We start from the raw sequence: 25,506 nt of genomic DNA on the forward strand, positions 1-25,506 counted from the left end.
AGTTAGTCCCATTTTAAACGTCATCTAAATTGTTAGAGTGTAATATTTATGTATGTGAGTGTAAAGATATATACACGGTTAATGCATCATACATCTTTCATTTGAATTATTATTTTTAAAGAGTCAATAATAATTGAAAATAAATAGTGGATGATACAATATCAGTATAAAAAACTCTTACAACGTCTATATACATCTTTTTTCTCCGATTGTTAATATAGCAAGTATTAATTAAAGAGTATAATGGTAATTGTTTTTAATACTTGTGTGCATCATTCAACTTTCATATATCTATTTTTCGTTTTATAAGTCATTATTTAAGACATAAATAATTAAAGATATTATAAAGTATGGAATTTGAACTGGGATTTGGACATTTGGTTAGTGTTTAGCAAGAGAAATTTTTTGATCAAAGATTGATGTGATTTTGGTAGCTCAAATGTGTTTATTATTAGTAATAATATTGTATAACTTTTAACTAGTATGCTATAGTATATAGCCCAAATATGTCTAAACAATGAAATATTCAAGGTAGAGTGGTTAAGAGAATCTTAATGGCAAATATGCTTCATGCATCAATCAAAGAGTTCATAAGGTAGAAGATAATTATAAACAGAAAAAGAAATTGATGAGAGAAGGCCTATGGCCTCATTCAACTCATCTAGTAAACATTACAATGCATATATTTGTCAAGAGTTATGATAAGAGTGAATTTGTGTATAAGCCTCTCTAGATCTCTAGGTTGACTAAAATATATGAGTTCGATTCCTATGAGTGACACTTGTTAGGAAGAGCAGTCACGCACCCGAAATGCATTAGTTTTTTTAACCAGTGTGAAGGGATACCCTTGGTAGTACCCAAAAAAAAAATAAGAGATAAAACTATGCCCTTTCTAGCTTTTAACTCATTGAACCATGAAAATTGGTTCGTGACAACAACAACAACATTACATAATTTTCATAATCCATATTATAAACAGATACACATAGGCAAATGTTTGTAAATAATGTTAAACTATCCACATATTTAACCTTTGCAACAATTTCATAACTTGGATATTGTCTCATGAGAAAGTGAACAAAGCATGTTATTAGGAAGACCAGAGAGGAAGAGATCATGGTAACTTGAGTCAGGAGAGCTCTCTGCTGAGTTAGCATATGTTTTCTCCAATTCCTCCTCGGCCGAAAATTCCTCGGATCTACAGTTAAAGCTGCAAAATGCTTTCTCACCTCTGCGAGATTTACGAAAGGTTACAACTAATGCTTCTGGCTTATTTGAAGTAAAAGAGTAAATGATCAATTTAGTCCGCCGAAGATAATAGGGTCACCAGTTAGGTCCTCCAAAGTTTAGTGTCATCAATTAGCTCCTTGATCCTTAGAAAGACCCATGTAATGAATTTGTAAATCATTGAAGGACTTAAATTGGTGACAAAAAACTTTAATGTAAATAAATGGTAACACTATATTATCTTCGGAGAACTAAATTGAAGGTTTACTCTGGAATAAAAATAGCAAACTCTGATGTTTGGGACAAACCTGATTATGTAAATGTCCTTCCCCTTTTCCGATTTCATATTACAAGAGTCACAAGAGCTCGAAACTTTGTCAGAAGGGTAAGGCGCTGATCCTTCTGAAAACATAGAAACTTCAGAAGATCCGAAAGCAGACTCTTCCTTCTTGACGGACTCGGAAAAGACACTTTTTTTACATTCCAAAATGCAATCACCAAAAATATGTGTTCGCTTTGGGTTTGGACCGTGAGAAATTATACAAGTATAATCCTCAGAAAGCTCTATATCTCTTGCAGAGAGTGAGCCTATATATCCATTACTAAAATCAATGGATATTGGAAGTGAACTAGATCTAGTTTTCAAAGAATAATCTAGTTGCAGACTTCTGCTTGTCATTGGAGGCAAACTCGTTATTGCAGATGTATTTTCTACACATAAATCATTGACTTCCGAATTGGAAGTCTGGTTTGAGTTGATCAATGAAGAAGAAGGCCTCGAGGAATCGGGCAAAGAAATCATAGAGCTTATGAAAGGTTTAGATTGCACAATGAACGATTTCTTTCTAGAGACGTCGTCAATGCTCACCACTTCAGAGTTAGGATTTTTGGCTTCAGAAGGGAGTGAAATTACATAGTTTTTGGGCAAGGAACAAGATTTCAAATAAGGTGCAAGAGTTTCGTGGTTATTCGTTGAGAAGTTAAGGATGCCGGTCTTAAACTGTGGTCCAAAAATAACATTTTTCCTATGAAATTTACCAAGGATCTCGTCATTGTGTTTGGTTTCATTAGCAAGGGAACTTACGATGCCGAGGCCTACTTTACTGCAATCTAACTGCTTCTTATGCGCGGTTTGGGATGGTGGTCGAGGGGACTTGACGCTAAAAGGGTTGATAAGGTTCGAGAAGAGTTTGCAATCAAGAGGAGATGTAGGACTCCAGACAGATTCAGAATCTGGTAAAACTTTGGCACCAACCCCTATCCTAGAACCGGAGGTGTGAAAAAATGAGAAGCTTTTCTGTCTTGGGCTCGATGTATTACAAGGTAAAGAGAAATTGGAAGAAGAATCAGCCATGAGATCACAAATCTTCCAAATATGATCCTTTTCTCTTCTTCAGCATTATCTAATCCTCCATTCTTCGTAAAACGACGAAACCATCTTTCCTTGCTGCATAAAATTCAAAGGCTGAAGAAAAAGCCCTTTCTTAATTCCTAGTCAAACGGAATGATGATCGAAATTCACAACAAAAACTAAACATGGCATAAAAAATTGCTTATTCATTAGGCAAAAGAATATGCGCATCCATATATAATTTCTGCAGCTCAAATAGTATCATAGAGAGTATTAATCTTCATTTCCAATTCAAGTAATAATTGCTGCATGAAAAGGAGCACAAAGAATCTAAACTTCCATGTTGAATTTAGGATGGCAAATCTCATGAGAATTTAAACAATTGATCAGATAAAAGCTTTTCCAAATATATTATAACATAATTCTTCAAAATCAACTTGGAAAATAAAAATTTAAGAACAATAATGAAGCAATTTGGAGAGTGGTTAATAACAAAAAAGGAAATCAAATCAATCCTTAGAGTTCTACACTCTAGTTAGGTAAGCTCCAATTTAAGAAATCAGATATGCAAATGATACAATACAACAACAACAACAACAAAAACACATAAAAGTGTAACTCCTAAGAAGAACACCACAATCAGATTATTCATAGTTGCAATTGCAAAATATCACTTTTTTCAACAGAACAATTATCAATTGCTCAGAAAATCGCCTTATAGAATATAGAGCCTAAAAAACAAAAACTAACTGAGAAATCTCACAAAAGCATCAAAAGGGTATCTGATTATTACCCAAAAAACCAAACTTTCTTTACACCTTCAAAATGAACTCCAAAACAATCCATAGAAACTTGGAGAAGCAAATGAGTAAAAGTAAAATCCATAACGGTTCAGATTGGTCAGAAGCCAAAAAACAAAAAAAGCAGAAAAATTTACTATAAAACCCACCTACTTTTGATTAAATCTGAGAGACCCAAATGCAGAAACCTTGAAGTGAATAAGCAGCAAGAGATCAAAAGTTGCATAAACATCACTCTCTTTCACATTTTTCTTCTTTCATTTCAACAGAGATTTTCATTTTCATTTCTTCAGAATCATGTTCTTCTTGCATTCATCAAAGTCAGAGAAACAGTGAACCACTGAGTCTTCCTATGTACTATGCTTTCAGTTTCTCTTTGTCTTACTCATCCACTCTCATGATTGAGACTTCCAAATGTGTACAATACATGTGGCATAGTGTATTCTACAGTATACATCATTATCATTTTGTGATATTTATTTGATAAATTATAATTTTGTAACTTATTTCATTCATAAAAAATTACAGTGTCATTTTCACGGGAGCAGATATGCTGTTCCAAAGTTTGTGTCACTCTATGGGTTATAAACTTATGATTGATTAAAAAATACTTAATAATTAAATTTTAACTTAAATATATTTTTTTGACCAATCACAATTTTATATACATGAAGTGACACAAACAAATTGTGGAATAGCATATGTATATCTCATTTTGACTATGATTGTAAAATTTTCTCATATATTTGTTAAGGCTTAGTAAATGTATAAGAAAATTGAGATATATTATAATATAATATTTTATTTATTAATAATTAATTTATAAGTTATATGACTTTACTTTATAATGGGTAGAAATGATATTATAATATTCCTCATTTTTTAAACCAATCACATATATGGCATTACAGTTTCAATGATATTTAAAATTTCAATAATATTATTAAAGTGACATTTAACAATTGCTGCTTGTTTATGCATATGTGTAATGTGTTATAAATTTTAATTTTTTATTATTTATATTTAATTACTGCTTACATTTAAAGTGCACTTCTGTTTTTTTACCAATATTTAGGGATGCAAATTGGTCACCAACCCAGCCCACGTTTTTTTGGGTGAGTTGTGAAATTTTCACCCTATTATAATTTGGGCAAATGATACTTCATCCTACAATTCCTCCTACATTATAAGAAAAATAACATGTGTCATAAAATGCTATTTTATTTATACTGATCGATTTATAAGTACTATATGTAATTTTCTTATATCTAAGGGAATTTATAGAAGAGAAAGATATGTATATAGTGACAATGTAAGAATTTTTTACACTATCAGTTTATCATCCACGATCAATTTTTAACCATTAGTGACTCTTTGATAAAAGTAATATGAATAAATGATACAATGACTGTGTATAAATCTTTACACTATTAATACTAGATATTCCACTCTTTATAGAGTAATTTGATAGGAGAATATATATCAACCATACTTTATACTTTGAGTTAGGGGTGAGCATGACCAGACCCTACCCACTCATCTGGTATGGTCTGATCATGATCATACTCGAATAGGGTTGGATCTCATCGGGTCTATGGTCGAGTTTAGGTTCAAAGATTAGACTCGATCAATATTTAGGGCGACATAGAGACCAAACATGACTCGTCTCGACCCATCTAATAGTCATTCACTCATCATGTTATATGTGTCTTTATTCAAATGTGTACAAAGTAATGTCAACCTTTTGATCGAAAGTATCATTGATTCTCTAGTTTTTCATTATATATACATGATTAAAAAGATATATATATATATATATATCATTTTATATGTCAAATTACATATTCATAATAATAAATAATATTGAATTTTTTAAATCTAAAATGAGTATGTATTATATTTAATCGGGTATGAGGTTATGATTGAATTTAAAGGTTGATTCGATCTATGTTTAGGGTATAGCTAGCATTGAGTCTATGGTCGGGTTCGGGTTCAGAAAAATGATTCACCCAATATTTAGGATCGGGTTCGGGTTCAGAAAAATGATTTACCCAACATTTAGGGTCAGGTAAGGACAAGCCTTAACTCGAGCAACCGACTCATGCTCACCTCTACTTTAAGCATTCCCCTTATTTCATAATTAAATATTTTCTAACCAATCACAAGCAGTTACACATGAAATGATATATTTCTTAGGATACAAAATGTAGGTTACATGTGATTCACCATCACCCATGATTGTACTCACTTCACTCTTTCATTTCATCCCACTCATGGGCCGTTCTTTTTCTGAATTGTATTTATTTTATAAACTCGTCATATTCAATGTAGTTCATAAATCAAAACAATGAGAGAAACTCACTTTAGCAATCACTCATTTGTATTACTCAATGAATGAAAATAAATAGTAGATAATGATATGACAATGTATAAATCCTTTACATAGTTAGTGTATACATTTTTATTATAATTAAATTAATATTTAAGTTATAGGAATAAATGTGATTGAGATATATGACTAAAATAACTCATCATACATTTGCAAAAAACATTTCTTCTATTTCATTATGTGCCATAAGCTATGATTGTTGAGAATTTTTTTAATAAATAACTTTTACTTAAATATAGTATATTCAAGTAGTCACACAATGTGGAAGTTGTAGGAGATGTCCTACCCATTTGTAAAAGGGATATAAGTTTAACTCATGAGTACGGGTGAGCACGATGAACTCTACTCGCTCACTCGATATGACATGATCATATCTGGCACGAATATGGACATATCTCATCATATTTAGGGTTTGGTTCAGATTAAAAAATTAGACACATATAATATTTAGGGTTGGGTAGGGACTAAGCATGACTCAACCCGACTCGTCCCATGGTCGTTCAGTCATCATGTTTATATGTGTCTCTATTCAAATATATACAAAATAATGACATATTTTGGTTACGAAAGTATTATTGATTTTCTAACTTTTCATTGTACATACATGATTAATAATATATATACATATATAATCTTATTTGTCAAATTACATATTTACAATAATAAATAATATTGATAAGATCTTATCTAAAATGAATGAGTATGTATTATATTTAACTAAGTATATGGTTGAATTCAGGTTTAAAGGTTGACATGTTCAATATTTAGAGTCGAATCTATAACTGGACCTAGGTTTAAAAAATAACTCATCTAACATTTAAGACTAGGTAAAGAATAAACCTTAACCCAACATATGTTCATTCCTATTCATCAAAAGACATTTGGGTCAAATTAAATTGGGATGGTTCTTGCTTTTGCCAAGAAAATTGTACCTTTTTAATGAATTATCGGGGGCTTCCAAAAAACAAAACAAAAAAGTAGGTAATAATAAATTATGGAAAGAAAAAAAATAAAAGGAAAATGTTAACTACACATACCCGGCTCACGTTAGCAACGAGCATGTTCTATATCTGCAACTCATTATTATGCTTAGCTATTTGCTATTCCATTTTCACTTTCTTCCTATTCTACAATCTTCGAAGACCCACTTCATTTCTTTAAGGTAAAAAAGTGATTTTTTTCTGCAATCTGATCTAAGCTTATTATTTCTGCTTATATCTCATTTATTATTGTGAATTGGAGCTGAACCCACATGTCTCTATGCTTCAATTAACTTTCACAATTTCATTTTATTCAGATATTCATTTTCAATTGTTGCAAAAATGATTCCTTTTGTGATTTGATTCTGTAATGAATTTCTATTTAGTTGAAGAGTTTTAAGTATTTGAAGTAGGTATTAGGAATTTGGAGTATGTGTGTGAAAAAAGGATTTGGTAGTTTTACTGGTAATGATGAACAATAGAGTTTTTTGAAGTTAAAAGCTAGGAATCACTTTTTTCTGAAGGAAAGTTTAGTACTTTGCAATTGTCATCTGTTTTTGAATGGATGGCATTGAAGATGATGATACAAGGTATCCCTCTAACCCTTATAGGGTTAGTCACCACCAGCAAGGTTTTGGTTATATGAGTCATCGGAAACTTCCTACGAATGTTTATCCATATTCGCAGCCGGTTGAAAATGAATATGGGGAAAATAATAATATTAGTGAGAGTGAGGAAGAGGAAGAGCAATTAGGAGAGGAGGGAGATGACGATGATGATGTTAACAATATTCACCCTTCGGAAAAGGATGCGGATGACAATGAAGATCAGGAGGAAGATGATGCTGATGCAAATGGTGGTGGTGATGAAAATTGTGATGATAATGGTGATGGCGAGGATGATGATGATGATGACGATGATAAGGGGAAAAGTTATATCATGGAGATTGATGATGATTTAGAGCGCCAACCAAAAAAGCAAAAGCTGAAGAGTTTGATTTCAGCTTATGAATTTGCACCCCGTGTGCCAGCACCATCTGCTGCAGCTCCTAAACCATCTTCTGGTGGTAGGAATCCCCTTACTGATTGGACTGAGCACGAGACATTTGTCCTTCTTGATGTATGGGGTGATCGGTTTCTTCAACATGGAAGGAAGAGTCTTCGATCCGAGGAATGGCAAGAAGTTGCAGAAAAGGTGTCAAAAGTTTCAAGAGTTGAAAGGACAGATACTCAGTGTAGAAACCGTCTAGATACATTGAAGAAGAAATACAAAAAGGAGAAGATTAAATTTCCAGAAATGGACGGTGGAACCAGCAACTGGGTTTATTTCAAAAGGATGGACAAACTAATGTCGTCTCCACCACAACAAGCAGGTATTTCTTGCGGTTTGGATTCCGGGGAGTATGTTTCTACGAACTCTAGAATTTATTCAAATCGTGCAAACGGATTGGATGAAACGAGGGATAGTCCTGAGAATACAGAATCTACCAAAGAAGGTTCAGATGGGCCTCATGCAAAGAAAAGAAGAAAGGGAAGGAGTAGCAGTGAATCTTCTTCCTTCAGATTACTTGCCGATTCCCTTCATAAATTCAGTAACATATACGAGAAGATTGAAAATGATAGAAGGCAACAGATGGTGGAACTAGAAAAGATGAGGATGGATTTTCAAATGGAAATAGAAACACAAAGGCGGCAGGTTTTAGAAAGATTGCAGAGCGAGATTTCGAAACTAGACCAGACAGAAGATGATGAGAATGATGGTTCTTCTGAGAATGGTATGTGATGTCTTAAGCATTATAGCTCCCATTGTTATGTAACACACAATGTAGACATTTGATATCTACCTGTTGTATCATATACATTTGAGGCATTTTTTCCCTTGTTCATTTTTTTCTTGTGAGGCAATACTCTTTGTCAGGAATGTTGCATTTCATTGGAATCAAAACTGGTTAGTCCATCCATGTTTTCATCACAATGTTCAGAATTGTGTTCAGTGATTGTTAGTGCTTTGCTTTCTTATATCAAATTTATTGCTAGTTTATGGCAACAATCCATTAGTCATGGAGAAAGGATATGGACTATGAGTACATCTTCTGACCCAAAAAAGTGTACCACAGTGGTACTACCACTCCATGTGTCATTGTTTGTGATTGGTCAAAAAAATACTTAATTATTAAATTTTTAACATAAATACATTTTTCCGACCAATCACAAGCCGTGATACATAGAGCGACACATTGAATGGGACAACAGATGTGCTCTCGGAAGGATTATAAGTTTTTATCCTTATGTTTTTACATCTTTTTGTTCTGAAGTAACTATTCATTAGGATGGCCTTTCAGGCTTTAATAATTTATTTTTAATTTTTCAACGTATTTTTACAACAAAGCAAAGAGTTATCTTAAGTCTTATTTTTTTTGAATTTTGTTACCTAGTGATCTAATTCTTAAGCTAACTGTTCACCATTATAAGCTTTGGCATGTGCATACAGTTAGACAGGGAGAGATGCTTAGGGATGTAGTTATTGACACCCATTTATTATATCGGGGAGGAATCCACTTAGTCCAAGAGTGAGTATTTTAAACTTATCTACCATCCTAGCCATCAATTCTATGGAAATCCAATAATTCGAATTAATGAGTAGATCTAAATCATTACATATCCATAAAATTGATGGCTAGGATGGAGGCTAAGTTTAAAGAACTTACTCTCGGAGTACGTGGATCCTCACTCTATTATATCATTTGGTTCTAAGATTTTTTATATTTTCAATACATCTTTTATTATTTTTATTTATGAGTGAATAATTAAAAGATGAATATATAAGAAATAAATGCATAGGCTATTCTTTCTTAATTATTTATTTATTTTGTCAAACGAATGATAATTGTGTCAAATAAAAACATAAAACAATGACAGATTGATAAAGAATTTGAATACAGAATTTAGAAAGTTAGAGTCTTTTTATTAGAGTTGTTTCGCTAAAAGTCTAGTTTTGGAACTACTGAAAATTTAAAAAAATGAGTAAAAATTATAATAGACATTTTTAGTTAGAGGTAACTATTGTAATTTTTAAATAATTTTGAAGGGTAAAATTTGTATACAAATAGCAAAATAGAGTTTTTTTTAGTAGATTTTTAGAAATTAGTTTTCAAATGCTATAACTCATTTTTAAAAACTACAATTTTTCTTCAATTTTTGTTTACCAAAATTGAATGATTGAGAAGGTTACAAGTTACTTAAAAACTAGTGTTCCTTGAAGGATGATAATATCATTACTTACCATGGTGGATACACAAACTTAGCACCTACATGGCAAATCCAATCAAAACAAATGTTAACCTTAGGAAAGAAATGGACAAAAAACAAAGTTGATCATTACAGTAAATCAAATTGATTTTTGGACCAAATTCCATGATCTAAATTTCCAGCATCAAATTGAGGATTTACTAATGTTATAAGTCTTTAATTGTCTCACAATTATCAAAACCATAGACAAAAAATTACATTTATGCAATGCTAGGAGACCAAATAAAGCAATAGTATCACTTTCAAGGCCCAAAATGATGATTTACTTCCAGCACTATACATGTCTTAACTTTTGGTAATATATGTCTTAACTATCATGTATTATAGGATAACAGATCCAAGCTATAGATTATCATGAATTATAGGATGTCTACCTTTGATCATCATGTTGTTCTCTTGAATTATAAGATATCTATCTCTATACAACATTTTAGTCTTAAAGGATCTGATATTACGAGAGGAGGTAGTGTTCTTCGGGATAATTAGGGTTAATGGGTGTTAAGGTTTTCTGCCAACTTTGGGCAGAGGTCACCTATTTTAACAGAACTATCGGCTATGGAACATGAGTTGTCTCTGCCTTGGAATCTAAGATTCATGAATGTGATTTTGGGAAGTGATTGCTTGGAAGCTGTTCAGATTATTTCTGAGGAGATTCCAATTCGGATTGTTCGCATTTCATCTTTGACCACTAACATTAGATCTTATTTGGCTCGTTCTTGGGTAGTTAAGGTATCCTATGTGAATAGAGAGGCTAATATGGTGGCGAACTTTATGGCTAAATTTGGTTTTCACTCAACAGACGAGATGAAGACTTGGGATTCAACCCCAACAGATTGTCAACCTCTATTAGAGTTAGATATTTCCGTGTGTTTGTAGTTTGTTTCTTTTTCCGATGTACCAAAAAAATACAACATTTTAGTATTTTTTGTGTGCTTCCACTCAAATATGTTATTTCAAACCATGCTCCGCATTAATGAAAACATGTATGTATTAAAATTTTAACTATTTATTATTTTTTTCTATTTTTGCTTCATTGTCATTGGCACATAATAAGATTTGAGACATGATTTGGGATAACATATCTATGTTTATGTTTGCTTTATTCACCTTCACAATGTACTATTTTCATTTTCAAAACAATTAATGAAATAAATAGCATTTGTTGGCCATACATTTCCCTCCCATTTGAAGTTGACTATGCCAAACAAAGGAAAGAGTTTCAATGAAAAAGATATAATGTTGATATAAATGAGTTGGCTATATAATCTCTCATCATTACAATCCTGGTAATGTAAACCTTAAACTTAGAATATTGAAACATTGTACACAATTTGCAACACCATATGTTCATATATAGTACCTGTTTTTACTTGGTGAAAAGGTGGTAAGAGAGAAAATATAAGATAATATAAAATACAATATTCATATATTGATATTCAATTTTGTTGTACAAATAATAGATTTGACATAAAAATAAGAGTAAAAATCTCATTTTCACTTCTCACGTTTTTCGAGTTTACCAGATTGGTCTCTCAAAAATTGGAAAAATCAAAATAGTCCCAAAAATTTAAAATGTAGGTCAAATTAGTATCTTTTATAGTCCCTACCAAATGATGTAAAACTTGCTAAAAATGACTAATTTGACATACATTTATGAGGACTATTCTGGATTTTTCAAATTTTGATAGACCAAATTGATAAGGTCGAAAAACACGAGAGACTAAAATGAGTATTTACTCTATGCAGAAAGGAAAAACACTATTTGAACAATCAAACACTAAAGAATTTAAAGAAAAAGGAAGAAAAATATTATCATGCTCTATAAGCTGCTTGCATGGGTTATCTCCCTCTAAGAGATGCAATATTTGCTTTGAAGTCATCAAAATCAGGTAAACTAGGATGCACATGCCTTGCTCTACTAAGCATTTCTGGTACTAAGGAAGTTGCTCTTTCATGTCCTCTCAATGTTTCCTTTGAAGTTATGTGTTCATCTCGATTTTCGGCCGCACGACTATAAGAAAATGATATACCTCTTACTGGTGCTGCACTTGAACCTGATTTTGTATAAGGAGATTCTTTCTTACTATAATGCATTAAAAGCATATCCACTGCTTTTTCATTACCATCATTTTTAGTATCTGAAACCTTGTCATTGTGGCTAGGAGGGTGTGGTTTGAGAGATCTAGTCCTCACTGATTTCGGCATTGGCTTTTTTTGAAGAACTGGTTCATGAAGATCATGATTTGATGACTCTGTTGCTTTCTTCAAATTGCTTTCACCTTTACTATTCAATGTTTCTTTGACATAAGGTGGTGGAACAAAACCATAGGAAAATACCCTCTTGTTTTCTACTTCATCCTTAGATACACTTTCCAATGAACTTGAACAAGCTTTTGTTTGGTTACCATGTGATAACTTGTCTCTACTTGTTTCATCATCACTCACAATGTTGCTTTGCACCCTCGATGAAGCGTCAACAATATCCGAATTTCGATCTATTTCATTTCTTTTTGGCATGGCAAGATCATTGTCCATCTTGTGCCATTTTTCATCATTATGGTTATTCATTGGATCATGTTTAGGCTTTTCCTGCAACAAGTAACACTCCTTGCAATAAGTCAAAAGTAGTAAGAGAAGCTTAAAGTTGATGAATAATTGCTTAGTTGCATTTGATTTTAGTACAAGAAAGTAACAACTATATACTCAAAGTGTGATTTAAATGAGTGTATATCTAATCAACCAATTCCAATTCACATTTCTGCTGAAACATGCTTTATTGTTTAGATAACAAACAAATCACTGGTAAGTGAAACTTACTTCGTGTAACTGCGGCGCCGAGTAAAGTCTCTGCTCCAAAGCCTTGTTATCCCATTTTATAGAGAACTCTTGTGCTAAATCACTTAACAGCTGAACCTTCATTTCTTTTGAAGGAGGTTCATGCCTCAACTTGTTAACAAACTAAGGAAAAACAATTATTCAAGTAAGTGGTGGAAGCATCAAAATAATTTATAGTAGTGCTTAACAAGAGTTGTGAAATAAGTAATTTTTATAAGAGTGGTCTGATCAATCACCTCTTTACTTGCATAAGGTTCAAGATGAGTCCCGAATTTCTCTGTAAACATTTTTCTAAGCTCACGAAGTTCGGGCAGATCGGAAAACCTAGCTGCAGCATATATCAATGACGGTATAGCTTCCTTACATTCATCAGGGCAATCCCTATTTAACAAGATTATAAAAATGAGTGTGGTGATAAAACTACTGATGACAAAAAGTATAAAACATATGCAGAAAACCATACCTTTGCTTACAAAGGTCTCGAGCATGATCCGATATGCTTCCGATAAACTTCGCGATGAGTTCATAGCAGGATGACATATTTTGCTCTACCAAAAGCCCTTCAGCCTGATTCAAGTGCAAAGAGTTTAACATCTAAACTGGCTAAGGTACATGTTTTTGTAGCTTGCTTATAAGAATTTGTATTGCAAATCATTTTCCTTATGCAAAAAATTGGACCAATGCAAGACGTCGAGTATAGGAATCGCTTAGATAACATTTGGTAGACATGTACAGCAAGGGTGAAACAGAACACATGATTCGGTTCTGTTTCGATGTTACTTTTCATGTTCTGTTTATAAAACACATCAAGCATAATAGAAACTATGACAAACATTTTCGTCTATTGCGTTTCATCTAGTTCGCGCACGAAACACTAGAGTAGAGAGTGTTTTTACACAACAAATCATGCAGATAAAAATAAAGCTAGAACCTCAGAAAATTAACTATCTAAATCAAATGAAATTGATTATCATAAAAGCACAGAAATGAAAATTACCCTTCCATATGCATTGTATTCAAGGCCACTCCTAAGAAGTTCTGCAATGTCTTTCTTAAGAAACTTCTGCACTGCATTCCTCTTCTTCTGTATCACCTCTAGCCTCATCTTTATTAACCTTGCATAGGATTTGCTATTTCCAAATTCAAACAAAAAACAAATTTAGCAGCAAAAAACTACCATAAAAATCAAGAGCAATGAAGAATAGAACCATTAACTTGTTTTACCATTTTGAATAGAATTTTGCTTTGAATAACCCCTCAAACATTTTAGTCCTCAACAATATGAAGATAACCAAGATAGAATTGAGAAGGTTTCTGCTATTTAGAATAATAACCTGAAAATTATAATGAACATTAAGTTATGCCAATAACTAGCATTCATGAGTGCTTAAAGAAAACAAATTGAGTTCTCATAGAACCATAGATATAAATGGACAATGAACATTGTTATAACTTGTTACACCTTTCTTTTACAAATCCTCCTTATACTAAATAGAAAATTAAATGTATTGGGCATATAAAAAACATACAATATAATTTAACTAGTATTTGGAGGATTTGCATGAAAAAAACTTATATCATTTCTCATATAAATCAGAAACAGTTATAAGAGAGGCAAAAAAAATAGAGTAAAACCTGAAACCCAGAGAGAGAAGAAAGAGTTGTAGATGAAATGAAAAATACTATCTTTGTTACCAAGAAGGAAACTTTGATGATAGAGGAAAAGAATATTGCAAGGTAGAGAAAAAGGGTATGAATAACATAGCACTGAAATTTGCAACTAGAACAAGAAACATAGAAAAAGTGATAAACTTATATCAGATAGAGATAGAGATAGAGAGAGAGAGAGAAATGGTGATTGTTAGAATCTATATATATGGCAAGAAAAAGAAGAAGCTGAATATTGAAATGAAAAGTTAATTTGGAGAAAAAGCTGTTGCCACATATTAGATTCTTCATTCTTTTAGATACATAAGATATAAGCCATGTGCTTTTTCATGCATAATAGCTTATTAACAAAGCAAGTTGACAAATAAGGAGGGAAAATATAACAATCAATAATTTAGAGGCAAATTTTGTAGGGTGATCTAAATTTTTTAACTCTCATGGCATGAAAAAATGACACAAAAGTCAAACTTGCTTATGTGTGTAGGGTCCATTGAAATTTAATTGTGTCATTCTCTTTCATAATTTGAGAGGAAAAAATGAGGAGGGTCCAAAATTCCAAATGCATTACTAATTAGTATTAAAGTTAATTAAAACAACCACCAAGATTTTAGTCTAGTGACATAAGTCTAATGATATAAGATTTTACTATATTTCTAAGATGACTATAAGATCATAAGTTCGATTATTGGGTGCAACACTTGTTAGAAGCGATAACCACACACTTCGAAGGATTAGATCTTTATCCAAAAATGGTGAAAATATTATTGGTAGTATGAAAAAAAACTAGTGAAAAACATAAAAAAAATTAATTAGGATAACTTGGTATTTCATTTTACATTTAAGTCTTGTAATATTAATAAGAGAAAAAATGTATGCCCTAAAATTTTTATACATTATTACTCTATTATCCACCATTCATTTGCAAATGAGTGGTGAATGATATATTAAGTGTGTATAAATTTTTACACCATGCATACTACACTCTATTAATAAATCTCTACATATTATCTTACCTGACATGTACCTAATATCACTTGTAGTTATATGACTATATGAAAATACTTACAAGACTTGATCCTTAAGTTTTTTCTTGCAAGTAAGAATGTATTGATGGATTTATCCTTAAGTCTTTGACATAAGAAAACAAGATTTGTTGCAAAAGTCAAAAGCAAGGACAAGTTAGAGGGTATTGTAGGCAAATTTTGACATAAGAAAACAACTATTTGAATGTGTATTTTAGGTAAATCTTAGAGTTCTTAGTGTTGCCTCTCATTATCTATGTCCATAGAGTGTGCATGGAAGTAATCTATCAACATTTAAAGGAAAAAACGACCAAGATCATCAACTTATGAAAATTGAGAATTAAGTAGGAAAAAGTATACAAATAATATTCTAATTTACTGCTAAATTATCTTATTTAAAATAAGTTATCTCTTACGACTATTAAAATTATGATATTTATGTCTATCTTTTTAGCTTTTAGAAATATATTTTTTAGAAAATGGTGAGATTATAACACATATCATCATTTTAATGAATAACTTATCTCAGGATAAGCATGAGGTGTTGTTCAAGAGAATTCTTTTATTTTGATTTAGTAGTTATATTATAATAGATAATATGTATTTTTTACATTTAAATTAGATAACCTCACTTTAGAATTTAAAAACATATTTAAGATTCATTCGATTGGAAGTAAACGGCGAGTCTTATACTATGTTGTAAAATAATCAAAGAAACTAAGGAAAATAGTGGACATGTCTCAATTCAATGCAGGGTCCTCCAATAATGATTATTAGTAGAAAGAAAAAATAGGATTTGAAGTAAGAGTTTTTTATTGTCTAAATTATATAAATATATAAGTAAATAAATAAAAACTATCTAGGACAATGAAGTTAGAACCAAGCAAGCAATTTAGTTATTTCAAGATATCTAACACAGGGAGGAACTAGAAAGGATAGCATAGGGATAGCAAATACCAGCTAAAATATATGTAACGGGTATCTGTAACAATAGCTTATGGGTCGGAGCAGATAGACACATATTTATAAATTTATTTTTTAATTAAATAATTTATATATATGACATTTTTATTATTATTTTATAATTATAATTACTATTTTTTGTATTATTTTATAATAAATTTTAATGATTGAAATATATGATAAATTTTACATATATATAAATTTTATTATTTATGTAATAATTATTTTATATGTATTGATTATTATAAAATATATAAATATATATTGAAACTTAAAAACTCGTGGGATACCCACAAATACTCACTACTCATACAGGTACCTGTAAATAGTGCGAATATGGGTACAAGAAAACACTATTTGCCATCGGTAGGATAGCATAAATTAATGAATTAAAAACAATAAAATAGTGTCACACGGAAATGGGAAGCAATATTTTCCAAAATTCCACTCCATATTTATTTATTGCATGGCACCATGATGTGTAGCTGTATATATATTAAATACCCGAAGTGGATTTTTATATAAAGCCTTTTTTGTTGGTAAAGTGAGATGAATTTTTTTTTTAAAGTAATTAAGATGAGTAATATATCAATTTCTTCAAAAAATTGAGTTGCCTGAAGTAATAAGGTAGAGTTTTTTTGGGAGCCTAATTCTGGATGAAGACTATGTTGTTATAACTTTGAGAGGGCCTGAAATAAAGTAAAAAAAGATTTTTTTTGTGACAGAAATTTTTTATTATATTTTTGGTGTCTAAAGCAAGAATCTTACTCACATTATGCATGATTGGACTTTTTTAAAGGGTTTGTCATGGAGAAAAGGAACAATAGTTATTATGATTTGAACATATTGTTACTTAATTAATAATAAGAATTTAACATTACTGTATAAATGATTAAACTACTTCTAATCCTAGTCATTCATTTTAATAAAATCTAATAATTAAACTTTAGTCACAAATTCAAATTATTAGATCTCCCTAAAATAAATGATTAAGATGTGGAATAACTTCTTTCAATTACTCTTAGAATAACTGAATCGTGTTCTTAAATGTGATGTCCATCAATTAATAGATCATGGAGAGAAGATGGGTAGGAAAAAAGTGAGAGGATTGGTTGAGTTTGTTTTGTGGTGGTCCCTCATAGTCATAGATTGAGAGATAAAGAGAGTGAAGTAGCGTGACATCCTCAAAAAGGTGCTAACTTCTTTATCCTCATTGTTGCATTGAGCTGTTTTTCTTTGTTTTTTTCCCTTTTATTACTTCGTTTTCAAGTTTATGTATCCATTTGCCAACTCATGCCACACCCACTTTATGATCATTAATTATGGATATTTTTCTTCTTTTTTGGTTGATTACTTTTAAACATAATATTAAGGAGGTCCTATTAAACCTCGACATTCTAAGACATCTGAATTGATTAACTCAAGAATATAAGTTCATAAATTCAAATTACAAGAGGGGAATACAATATTGCATAAACATTTAAGTTTGAATTATAATTGTAAGATATTCAATAATTTATGGACCCAAAAAACTCATATGTCAAGACTTAAGTTTTATATTATCATTATTCATCATTTCAACATTTTCCTTCGAAATTAATAAAAAATACCATATTGCAAAATGTTAAGAAAATGTAAGGGCTAAAAACCAAAAAAATTAAAAACTTATATGTATGGTGAATTAAATACTGCAATACATTTGTGATAACCAAGAGATATTTAGGCGTTTTAAAATATTAATTTTACATTATATTTTATTGTTGGATCTCTCTAGTTTCTTTTGTAAGAAAAAAGAGGAAAAGTTGTCGGGCTTGGATCCAATCCGTTATTAAAGCGTTATAGGAACCCAATTAAGAAATGGCAAACTTTGGACTCAGTTATGAATTTTAAATTATAAAGGCCCTTTAATATTTTTCAAATATAAGTTTGACACAAATAAATTGTGAATTATTTCCAATTTTCATTGTATGAGACTCTATTATATCCCATTATATTAGCTTAAATGTCAAATTTTCAACTCCAGGGAGCGATATTTATTGGGTTAAACAATCACATATGTCGTAAAAGATTAATTCCTTCAATATATGGTAAGGTATACCATTAGTTATACAAAAAAATTCATTTTTGTCTCGGGGAGTTTAACTCCACCTTGTTCAACAAAGAAAGAGTAAACATGTTAGACAAGATACAAATAAAAATGTATTGCATTGGTCGAATATTTGGTCTAAGTAGACCAGAATAAAATCTGGTATATAATAATATATGATTATACGTTTTCAAAATCTCTTGTTGGTTCATATTGTTATCATTACAATGATTACATATTTCCTAGGTATGTAATGAATGGTTTCTTGTCGATCAAAATAGATAGATATATTTGCTTTAGTGTGCTATGTTAGAGATACATTCTTTGATAATTTTTGGTACGAGTCATTGAAGAAAACTTCTTGATGAAGGAAGAAGCACGAGAGAATACAGGAATAAGAAATGAAAACTTGAAGAAAGAAAGAGAAATAATAGAAACTATATTCCTCATTATTGAATGAATCTTTATGTATTGAATTACATTATTTATCATTAAATTCAATTACAAGAAATAAGAGAATTATCCTTTGTATACTACACTGCTTTATTAACATCTAATCAATTAATAGATTAATTATACTGTTAATTAATTCTTACATGATTAAAAAAATTTCAATATCATATAATCGATTAACCATAATGTTAATAGGTCTTCACATATAAATCTGAATTATTTTGACAATTCTTGTAAGAAGAATAATAGTTGATATCATATCATCATTCATATATCACTCACTCCCGGAAATATATTTATCTACCGACATTCTTTCTTAAAAAAGAAGACATAATTTAATTATTTTGGCACATAAAATATTGATTTTTTTACAATAATCGCTTTAATCAGTTTGAAATACCTTATCTTAAAATTCATTTTTAGGTATAATTTTATATTAGGCCACCCATGGATGAAGCAACTAAGTCAAATTAAATCATTATGCACATGGGATTCATTTCCTTTTTGGAGAAACATAAATTGTAGTATTTGAGTTTCCTTATTCTGCAACAGAGTTATTAATGCTGTAGAGGATAAGAATTAAATGAGAAATATATATTATAAAATAACATTCGAATAATTAATACTTAAAATTTACCAATGATATATTCATTAATAAAAATGATAGGATTCATGAACCATGGTTTGATGGCTAGCCATTATGTTAGAGAAAATTTAGTTTTTCGATGCATTACAATGTATTATTGCCCACAATCAATTTTGTTTTTTCTCAAGCTAATAATTAATAACTCTGTCAACATGTTTCATATATTGTTCTAGACATAAAAATGAGACAAAAATAACAACTATATAATAAATGTTTTAATTTTTATTGATTAGACAGAATATTAGAAACAAAATTAGGATAATATATCTTTGTTCTTGGTTGCAATCATTATAAAAGTATTCTATCACACCACGACACACAACATATGTGCATATCTATGGAACTCAATCATACATTTCCCACATCAATGTTTTGATGAGTTAACTTTTAAAATTTATTTTAAACAGAAAAATGTATATATTGATAATGAATAAGTTTATACATTATTATTGTATCATTTCTTAGTCGTGTTTAATAAAAAAATATATGATTCACTTAGTATGTATATATCTTTATTTCATACCTTTCCAAAACAAAATCTGTTTTGAGTATAATCCAAAATAAAATATTTAAACAACAGTCATCACGCCATAATTGTACTAGCTAAGTCATTCAAATAAATCCATTATATTTACATTGAGCTATATTCACACTTCCTTAATTTTAATGATATTATTATATAAATTATCCTTCATTTTTAGTTTCTTACACAAATCATTATTAATTTATAGTTTTATACAGTACATTACACACACTATAACTGGATGAGTAATTAGTATAATCTTTTAAACAAAAAAGTGATAAGTATAATTAAGTTAAACAAAATATGATATATTATGAATACAAATCCAACCAGGTCAAGAATCAATGTATCTTATAATTATTTTTTAGTTCATTACAAAATAGTATAAGAGTGATTTAACCTACATCTCCTTATAAGTATTGATGTATTTTGTAACCAACCTTTGCATTGCCTATATAATATATATCATATTTTCTTTAATTTAATCACATTTATCACATGTTTTTTGTTTAAAAAATTATACATATATATATATGTAGATATAGTTATTATGATGTATGCATATAAATAATGGTGACGTGTGTATATACAAAAAAGATGGACGATTCATATAGTTTTATAAAATTTAGGGAATATCAATATAATTTACTCTTATACTTAATAAATAGATATAAAATGAAAAAAATATGTTAGAGTAGAAAAACATGTATTAAAACATATCAAATACATGGTGAAATAAACTTATTTATTTTTGTTTAGTACTATCATTCATGATATTAAACTTTAATTAAAATTAATTTTTAATGCATTAACAAAATTTTATCATTTATCTTTATATCATGTCTTTGAAACAAGCCATTTTTGGATAAATAGAGTGACTCAATTTCTTGCATTGATAAATGGAAAACAATAGTAACATATACTACTAATTAATAGATAAATAGATTTGGAAAGGAAGTTAAAAACATTAATGACCAAGAACATATTAAAAAGCTTCCAAATTTTTTTACGTTAATGTCAATATTCTAGATTTTAATACCCTTCCATCATTAATTCGTTATCTATTCTGTCTCTTTTCTATCATTTCAAAAAGTTAGGAACACTTGTGTATATCCCAAATCTCACCCATCATGCTGCCATGACAAATGTTTTCCACGTGTAATATATTCATCGGTCCACGTGTATCTTACTTTCATTTTTAACCCATCATAATAGGATATATTTTCGCTAACCGATAAAAATATAATTTAATATGTATATATTGACAATATAAATGAATCATCAACTATTAACTTATTAACCATTATTATTGATTCTGAAAACAAAACTAATACAAAATAATAGTGAATGATATGCGGCCGACGGTGTAAAAAAACAGTACAAATATTTTAAACTCTAGAAATATATCATATTATTTAAAAAAAATTAAAAATTCTTTATTTTGTTTTTATATTTTTTTGTTTTGTAGCGTTCTCCGACAAGATTTGAGACAGTATATCAATTGTTATCAAACTGTTAATAAGTTGTAACAAAACATCACCACTTCGGTTTCAATTGAAAGACAGTGGCACATTTCCACAACTGCAATTTGATCCGTGCAAGTTTAACCAATAAATAAAACATCCTCATCATTACTTTTAAGATTCTGGGTCTTGTTTTTTTCATTCTTTCATAGAGAGAGGAACGTAAAAAATGGATTTTTGGCCAGAATATCTTGCTAGCAGTTGGGGTAGAGAATTTGTAGCAGGAGGAATTGGAGGCATTGCTGGTATAATATCTGGGTACCCATTGGATACAATTCGCATATTGCAGCAACAAAATTCTAACTTTGGTTCTGCTTTCACAATTCTTAGAAATGTTGTCGCTAAAGATGGTCCTGTTGCTCTTTATCGTGGCATGGCTGCACCTTTGGCTTCTGTTACTTTTCAGGTCCCGTTTTGTTGTTATTATCAATCTAATTTTATCATTTTGATGTGTTATTTGCCTGTTGTAGTATAATATGGTAGGATTTTAAGTTTTGTTTCTGTTTCTGTTTCTGTTTATGTTGTGTTGATCGTAATTGCGATAAATTGCAGTCATTGCGATCGCGAGAACTGTAATTTTAGATGACAATTATTGTTGTTGATGGTAACTTAAAACCACTAAGCTGCCTCAATTCCTCAACGGCAATGGATGTGTATTAGGCTCTTGATGAATAAAGTGATTATGCAGAAAAGGTTTTAAAAACAAATTAAATCCTAGGAACTCAATTTCAGTTTTTAATCTTGAGATAAGCTTTTTTATTAAAACTTTTTTAATAAAAGCTGTGTTTCTTTCTTATGAAAAATGGCTAAACAAACTACTAATACTTAATTGTTTTCTCTTCTTCCTTTTGGAATATATTGTGTAGTATATACTCACTGATTAGAGTGCTGAATTCCTTCTGAATGTTATTTCCCTATGGCTCTTTATTCTATTCTATTCTATGAATTCTTTTTTGGATTGTTAAAGTATCAAGAATCACTGAGTCATCATCCAATTTAAACAAATATTTAACTAATGTTTAGGATTAGGCAATAGTTGCTTTTGGATAGGAGAAGAATCATTAGGGATTTAGGATGATGACTCACTCTAACATAGTCATACACATATATCAACAAAGAGTGGGCCTAGTGGTGCTAGACACTTCTAGATTCCTGAGAGCGACATTTGTTGGGAGAGACAGTTACGCAACCTGAAAGAGATTAGTTCCTTACCCTAACATGAGGTGATACCCTTAGTTATATAAAAAAATATTCATATGGATACAACTTTTCTTGTCCAATCAGTATTGAACTAAATTATAGGATGAGTTGTAGAGATACCAATTTGTCAAGTCCTAGTGTTCTTCATGAGTAAGAATGGTTTGGTTCCACTTGCCACAATAATAGTCACAACAAATTGTAATTGCACTATGTAAAGATGATTGATTTGGAAAACATGCAGTCACTAATTCAGTGTTACATAAAGTTAGTTGTGTTCTTTTATTTTTCAATGCATATTTGTGAAACTAGAGTGTAGCAGCAATATAATTGCATTGCATTTGTGATCATGTCAAATCCATAGATACTTCAAAACAATTTTTTGCTGACCCACCTGCCATTTCCATGTATATATGTATCTCTTGGGTGAATAGAGATCTGTTATCCCAAATCTTGTCTCGTACTAATGAAAACATGTAATATCAATTAAAATAGATCTCTGTTCCTCTTGAGCATGATTGGTGGGGAAAACGAGCGAAGGGCATGGGGTTACCTTCACCGTAAGATTTGTGGCCTCCATTTGGCTGGCTATAGCACCATTCATGGCTATTGAAAATTGAATATGCATCTAATGTTTTTGGATAAGTATGTCATTGTATATATTTTAATCTTCATCATAAATAGATCAAATATTCAAATGTGCTGAAGTTATTCTTTTGGTTTTTGGTTGCAGAATGCTATGGTTTTCCAAATTTATGCAGTTCTATCAAGGGCATTTTGCACATCAGTTTCTTCTAATGACCCTCCTTCCTTAAAGGGTGTTGCATTAGGAGGAGTTGGTACCGGTGCTCTCCAAAGTATGCTTCTCTCCCCCGTCGAGTTGGTTAAAATTCGCCTTCAGCTACAGAATACAGGTCAATCTTCACAATCCGTAAAGGGTCCTGTCAGGGTGGCAAAGAACATATGGAGAAATGAAGGCTTTCGCGGAATTTATCGAGGACTAGGCATTACTGTGCTTAGAGATGCACCTGCACATGGTTTATACTTCTGGACTTATGAGTACACAAGGGAAAAACTACATCCAGGTTGCCGAAAAAGTAGTCAAGAAAGCTTGAACACTATGTTAATAGCCGGAGGATTAGCCGGCGTATCGAGTTGGTTTTTCAGCTACCCTTTAGATGTTATAAAGACAAGATTGCAAGCACAATCACCTTCTTCATTGAAATACAAAGGCATTTTGGATTGCCTCAGAAAGAGCATCAATGAAGAAGGATACATTGTGCTATGGAGGGGTTTAGGAACTGCAGTTGCTAGAGCCTTTGTAGTGAATGGTGCTGTATTTTCTGCATATGAGATTACTCTGAGGTGTTTCTTTAACAATGGAAGCATTCAAGTATAGGAAATAATGAAGGAGAATTACCCATGTCAATGTATTTGATACTTAACAAACCAAAAAAAAATGGGTTTGATATTTGACAATCATTATTTGATGTAGTTGCTAAAACATTTATTTTTCATCTCCTTGTGTTAGAGATTTTGCAAACCTTGGCAAAATTATAATACTGTGTTTAGACTTTAAGATTGAAATGCCTTAGGAATGAATTTGATTTATAAAATGGAAATGTAAAGGGTCTATCCATCCAACAGGGTCTAAACAAAAGAGAGGAAAATGACATGAACTAGCTTGAAAGACTTGTAATTGCATCAAGTCCTTTCTCATACTTGTGATATTTTTTTACAGGTTCTTTTTACAATATGGATAACGAACTAATACATTTCAAGATACATGAATGTTCTTCCCAACAAATGTTATTTACATGAATTAAATGTTTGACTTTTTTTATTTTTCGGGGGATCTAATGAGATTTTATATTACTAACCAACGTCTTATTGGTCTAAAACTTGTGATATAATATAAGGTCAATAAAATATTATTTGCTCCACGTGTTTATATGATTTCTTATGTTTTCTCCCCTAGAAATATTCAAAAATAAATTATTCAACCTGGATATAAATATTTTGTTTAGAACAAGTGAAATTATTTTTGTGGCTTTTATTAATCAAGTTTTATGTTTACATATATCTCCAAAAATCCCTGTAAAATTCAAATAATAGCTTAAAATCATCATAACTTGGTAACATTATTAAAAAATAGAATAATATAGTGATATCAATCTATTAATTATATAATAAAACTATTTTAACTATATAATAAAAAAATATCATTTCCCATTATTTATTGGCACATGTCAATTTCTTATTCATTTTTTCCTTTCAAAATGGTTTCACCTTGTTCATGTATACATTTCCACACTATATTTCATTTCTTTATTATAATAATATTAAATCTATTATTGCATTACTTAATAATTTAAAAAAAAAACATGACAATAAACTTTATTTGTGATGATTACAAGTCATACTAAATCTAATTACTTTGTAAAATGGGAATGTATTTTTTTATAATTAATAGTAAAAAAAAAATATAGTATGTAATATGTTATGTTGTTGATAATGATTATTCGTGTATTAATA

The 25,506-nt window shown here is 30.4% G+C and overlaps 4 protein-coding genes across 8 annotated transcripts; 2 read left to right on the forward strand and 2 right to left on the reverse strand.

Annotated features, from left to right (window-relative positions):
* Positions 888 to 3,796, reverse strand: LOC109351205. 3 transcript variants are annotated; one of them, XM_019592594.1, is made up of 3 exons: positions 3,532 to 3,796; positions 1,536 to 2,674; positions 888 to 1,231 (listed from the first exon to the last, which is right to left on the reverse strand). In XM_019592594.1, the coding sequence occupies exons 2-3, from the start codon at positions 2,579 to 2,581 to the stop codon at positions 1,045 to 1,047; spliced, it is 1,233 nt and encodes a 410-aa protein (XP_019448139.1). In that variant the 5' UTR covers positions 2,582 to 2,674; positions 3,532 to 3,796; the 3' UTR covers positions 888 to 1,044. The 3 variants fall into 3 exon arrangements, with proteins under 3 accessions (XP_019448139.1, XP_019448136.1, XP_019448137.1); XM_019592591.1 differs by having other exon boundaries at positions 1,536 to 2,692; XM_019592592.1 differs by having other exon boundaries at positions 1,536 to 2,692; positions 3,528 to 3,796.
* Positions 6,809 to 8,750, forward strand: LOC109351206 (trihelix transcription factor ASIL1-like). Its single transcript, XM_019592595.1, has one exon. The coding sequence runs from the start codon at positions 7,309 to 7,311 to the stop codon at positions 8,527 to 8,529; it is 1,221 nt and encodes a 406-aa protein (XP_019448140.1). The 5' UTR covers positions 6,809 to 7,308; the 3' UTR covers positions 8,530 to 8,750.
* Positions 11,542 to 14,855, reverse strand: LOC109351208. Of its 3 annotated transcripts, XM_019592598.1 has the most exons (8): positions 14,526 to 14,854; positions 14,115 to 14,224; positions 13,888 to 14,020; positions 13,354 to 13,457; positions 13,127 to 13,271; positions 12,873 to 13,013; positions 12,104 to 12,644; positions 11,543 to 11,968 (listed from the first exon to the last, which is right to left on the reverse strand). In XM_019592598.1, exons 2-8 carry the CDS (start codon positions 14,153 to 14,155, stop codon positions 11,895 to 11,897), a joined length of 1,179 nt encoding a protein of 392 aa, XP_019448143.1. In that variant the 5' UTR covers positions 14,156 to 14,224; positions 14,526 to 14,854; the 3' UTR covers positions 11,543 to 11,894. The 3 variants fall into 3 exon arrangements, with proteins under 3 accessions (XP_019448141.1, XP_019448142.1, XP_019448143.1); XM_019592596.1 differs by having other exon boundaries at positions 11,542 to 12,644; positions 14,526 to 14,855; XM_019592597.1 differs by lacking the exon at positions 14,526 to 14,854 and having other exon boundaries at positions 11,542 to 12,644; positions 14,115 to 14,352.
* On the forward strand, positions 21,764 to 24,488 carry LOC109351209 (mitochondrial arginine transporter BAC2). The gene is made up of 2 exons (XM_019592599.1): positions 21,764 to 22,180; positions 23,705 to 24,488. Exons 1-2 carry the CDS (start codon positions 21,944 to 21,946, stop codon positions 24,368 to 24,370), a joined length of 903 nt encoding a protein of 300 aa, XP_019448144.1. The 5' UTR covers positions 21,764 to 21,943; the 3' UTR covers positions 24,371 to 24,488.

This window comes from Lupinus angustifolius, chromosome LG06, assembly GCF_001865875.1.
Source record: "Lupinus angustifolius cultivar Tanjil chromosome LG06, LupAngTanjil_v1.0, whole genome shotgun sequence".
In the NCBI taxonomy this organism is placed as follows: Eukaryota; Viridiplantae; Streptophyta; class Magnoliopsida; order Fabales; family Fabaceae; genus Lupinus; species Lupinus angustifolius.

Excerpts from the sequence above, each read along its gene's own strand:
- LOC109351206 (XM_019592595.1), top strand. The coding sequence starts at position 7,309 with ATGGATGGCATTGAAGATGATGATACAAGGTATCCCTCTAACCCTTAT.
- LOC109351208 (XM_019592596.1), bottom strand. The coding sequence starts at position 14,155 with ATGTTTGAGGGGTTATTCAAAGCAAAATTCTATTCAAAATG. Across the intron at positions 13,458-13,887 it reads AATACAATGCATATGGAAGG|GCTGAAGGGCTTTTGGTAGA; the intron begins GTAATTTTCATT and ends CACTTGAATCAG. Across the intron at positions 12,645-12,872 it reads CGGCGCCGCAGTTACACGAA|GAAAAGCCTAAACATGATCC; the intron begins GTAAGTTTCACT and ends TACTTGTTGCAG.
- LOC109351209 (XM_019592599.1), top strand. The coding sequence starts at position 21,944 with ATGGATTTTTGGCCAGAATATCTTGCTAGCAGTTGGGGTAGAGAATTT. Across the intron at positions 22,181-23,704 it reads TGGCTTCTGTTACTTTTCAG|AATGCTATGGTTTTCCAAAT; the intron begins GTCCCGTTTTGT and ends TTTTGGTTGCAG.
- LOC109351205 (XM_019592594.1), bottom strand. The coding sequence starts at position 2,581 with ATGGCTGATTCTTCTTCCAATTTCTCTTTACCTTGTAATACATCGAGC. Across the intron at positions 1,232-1,535 it reads AAGGACATTTACATAATCAG|AGGTGAGAAAGCATTTTGCA; the intron begins GTTTGTCCCAAA and ends TAAATCTCGCAG.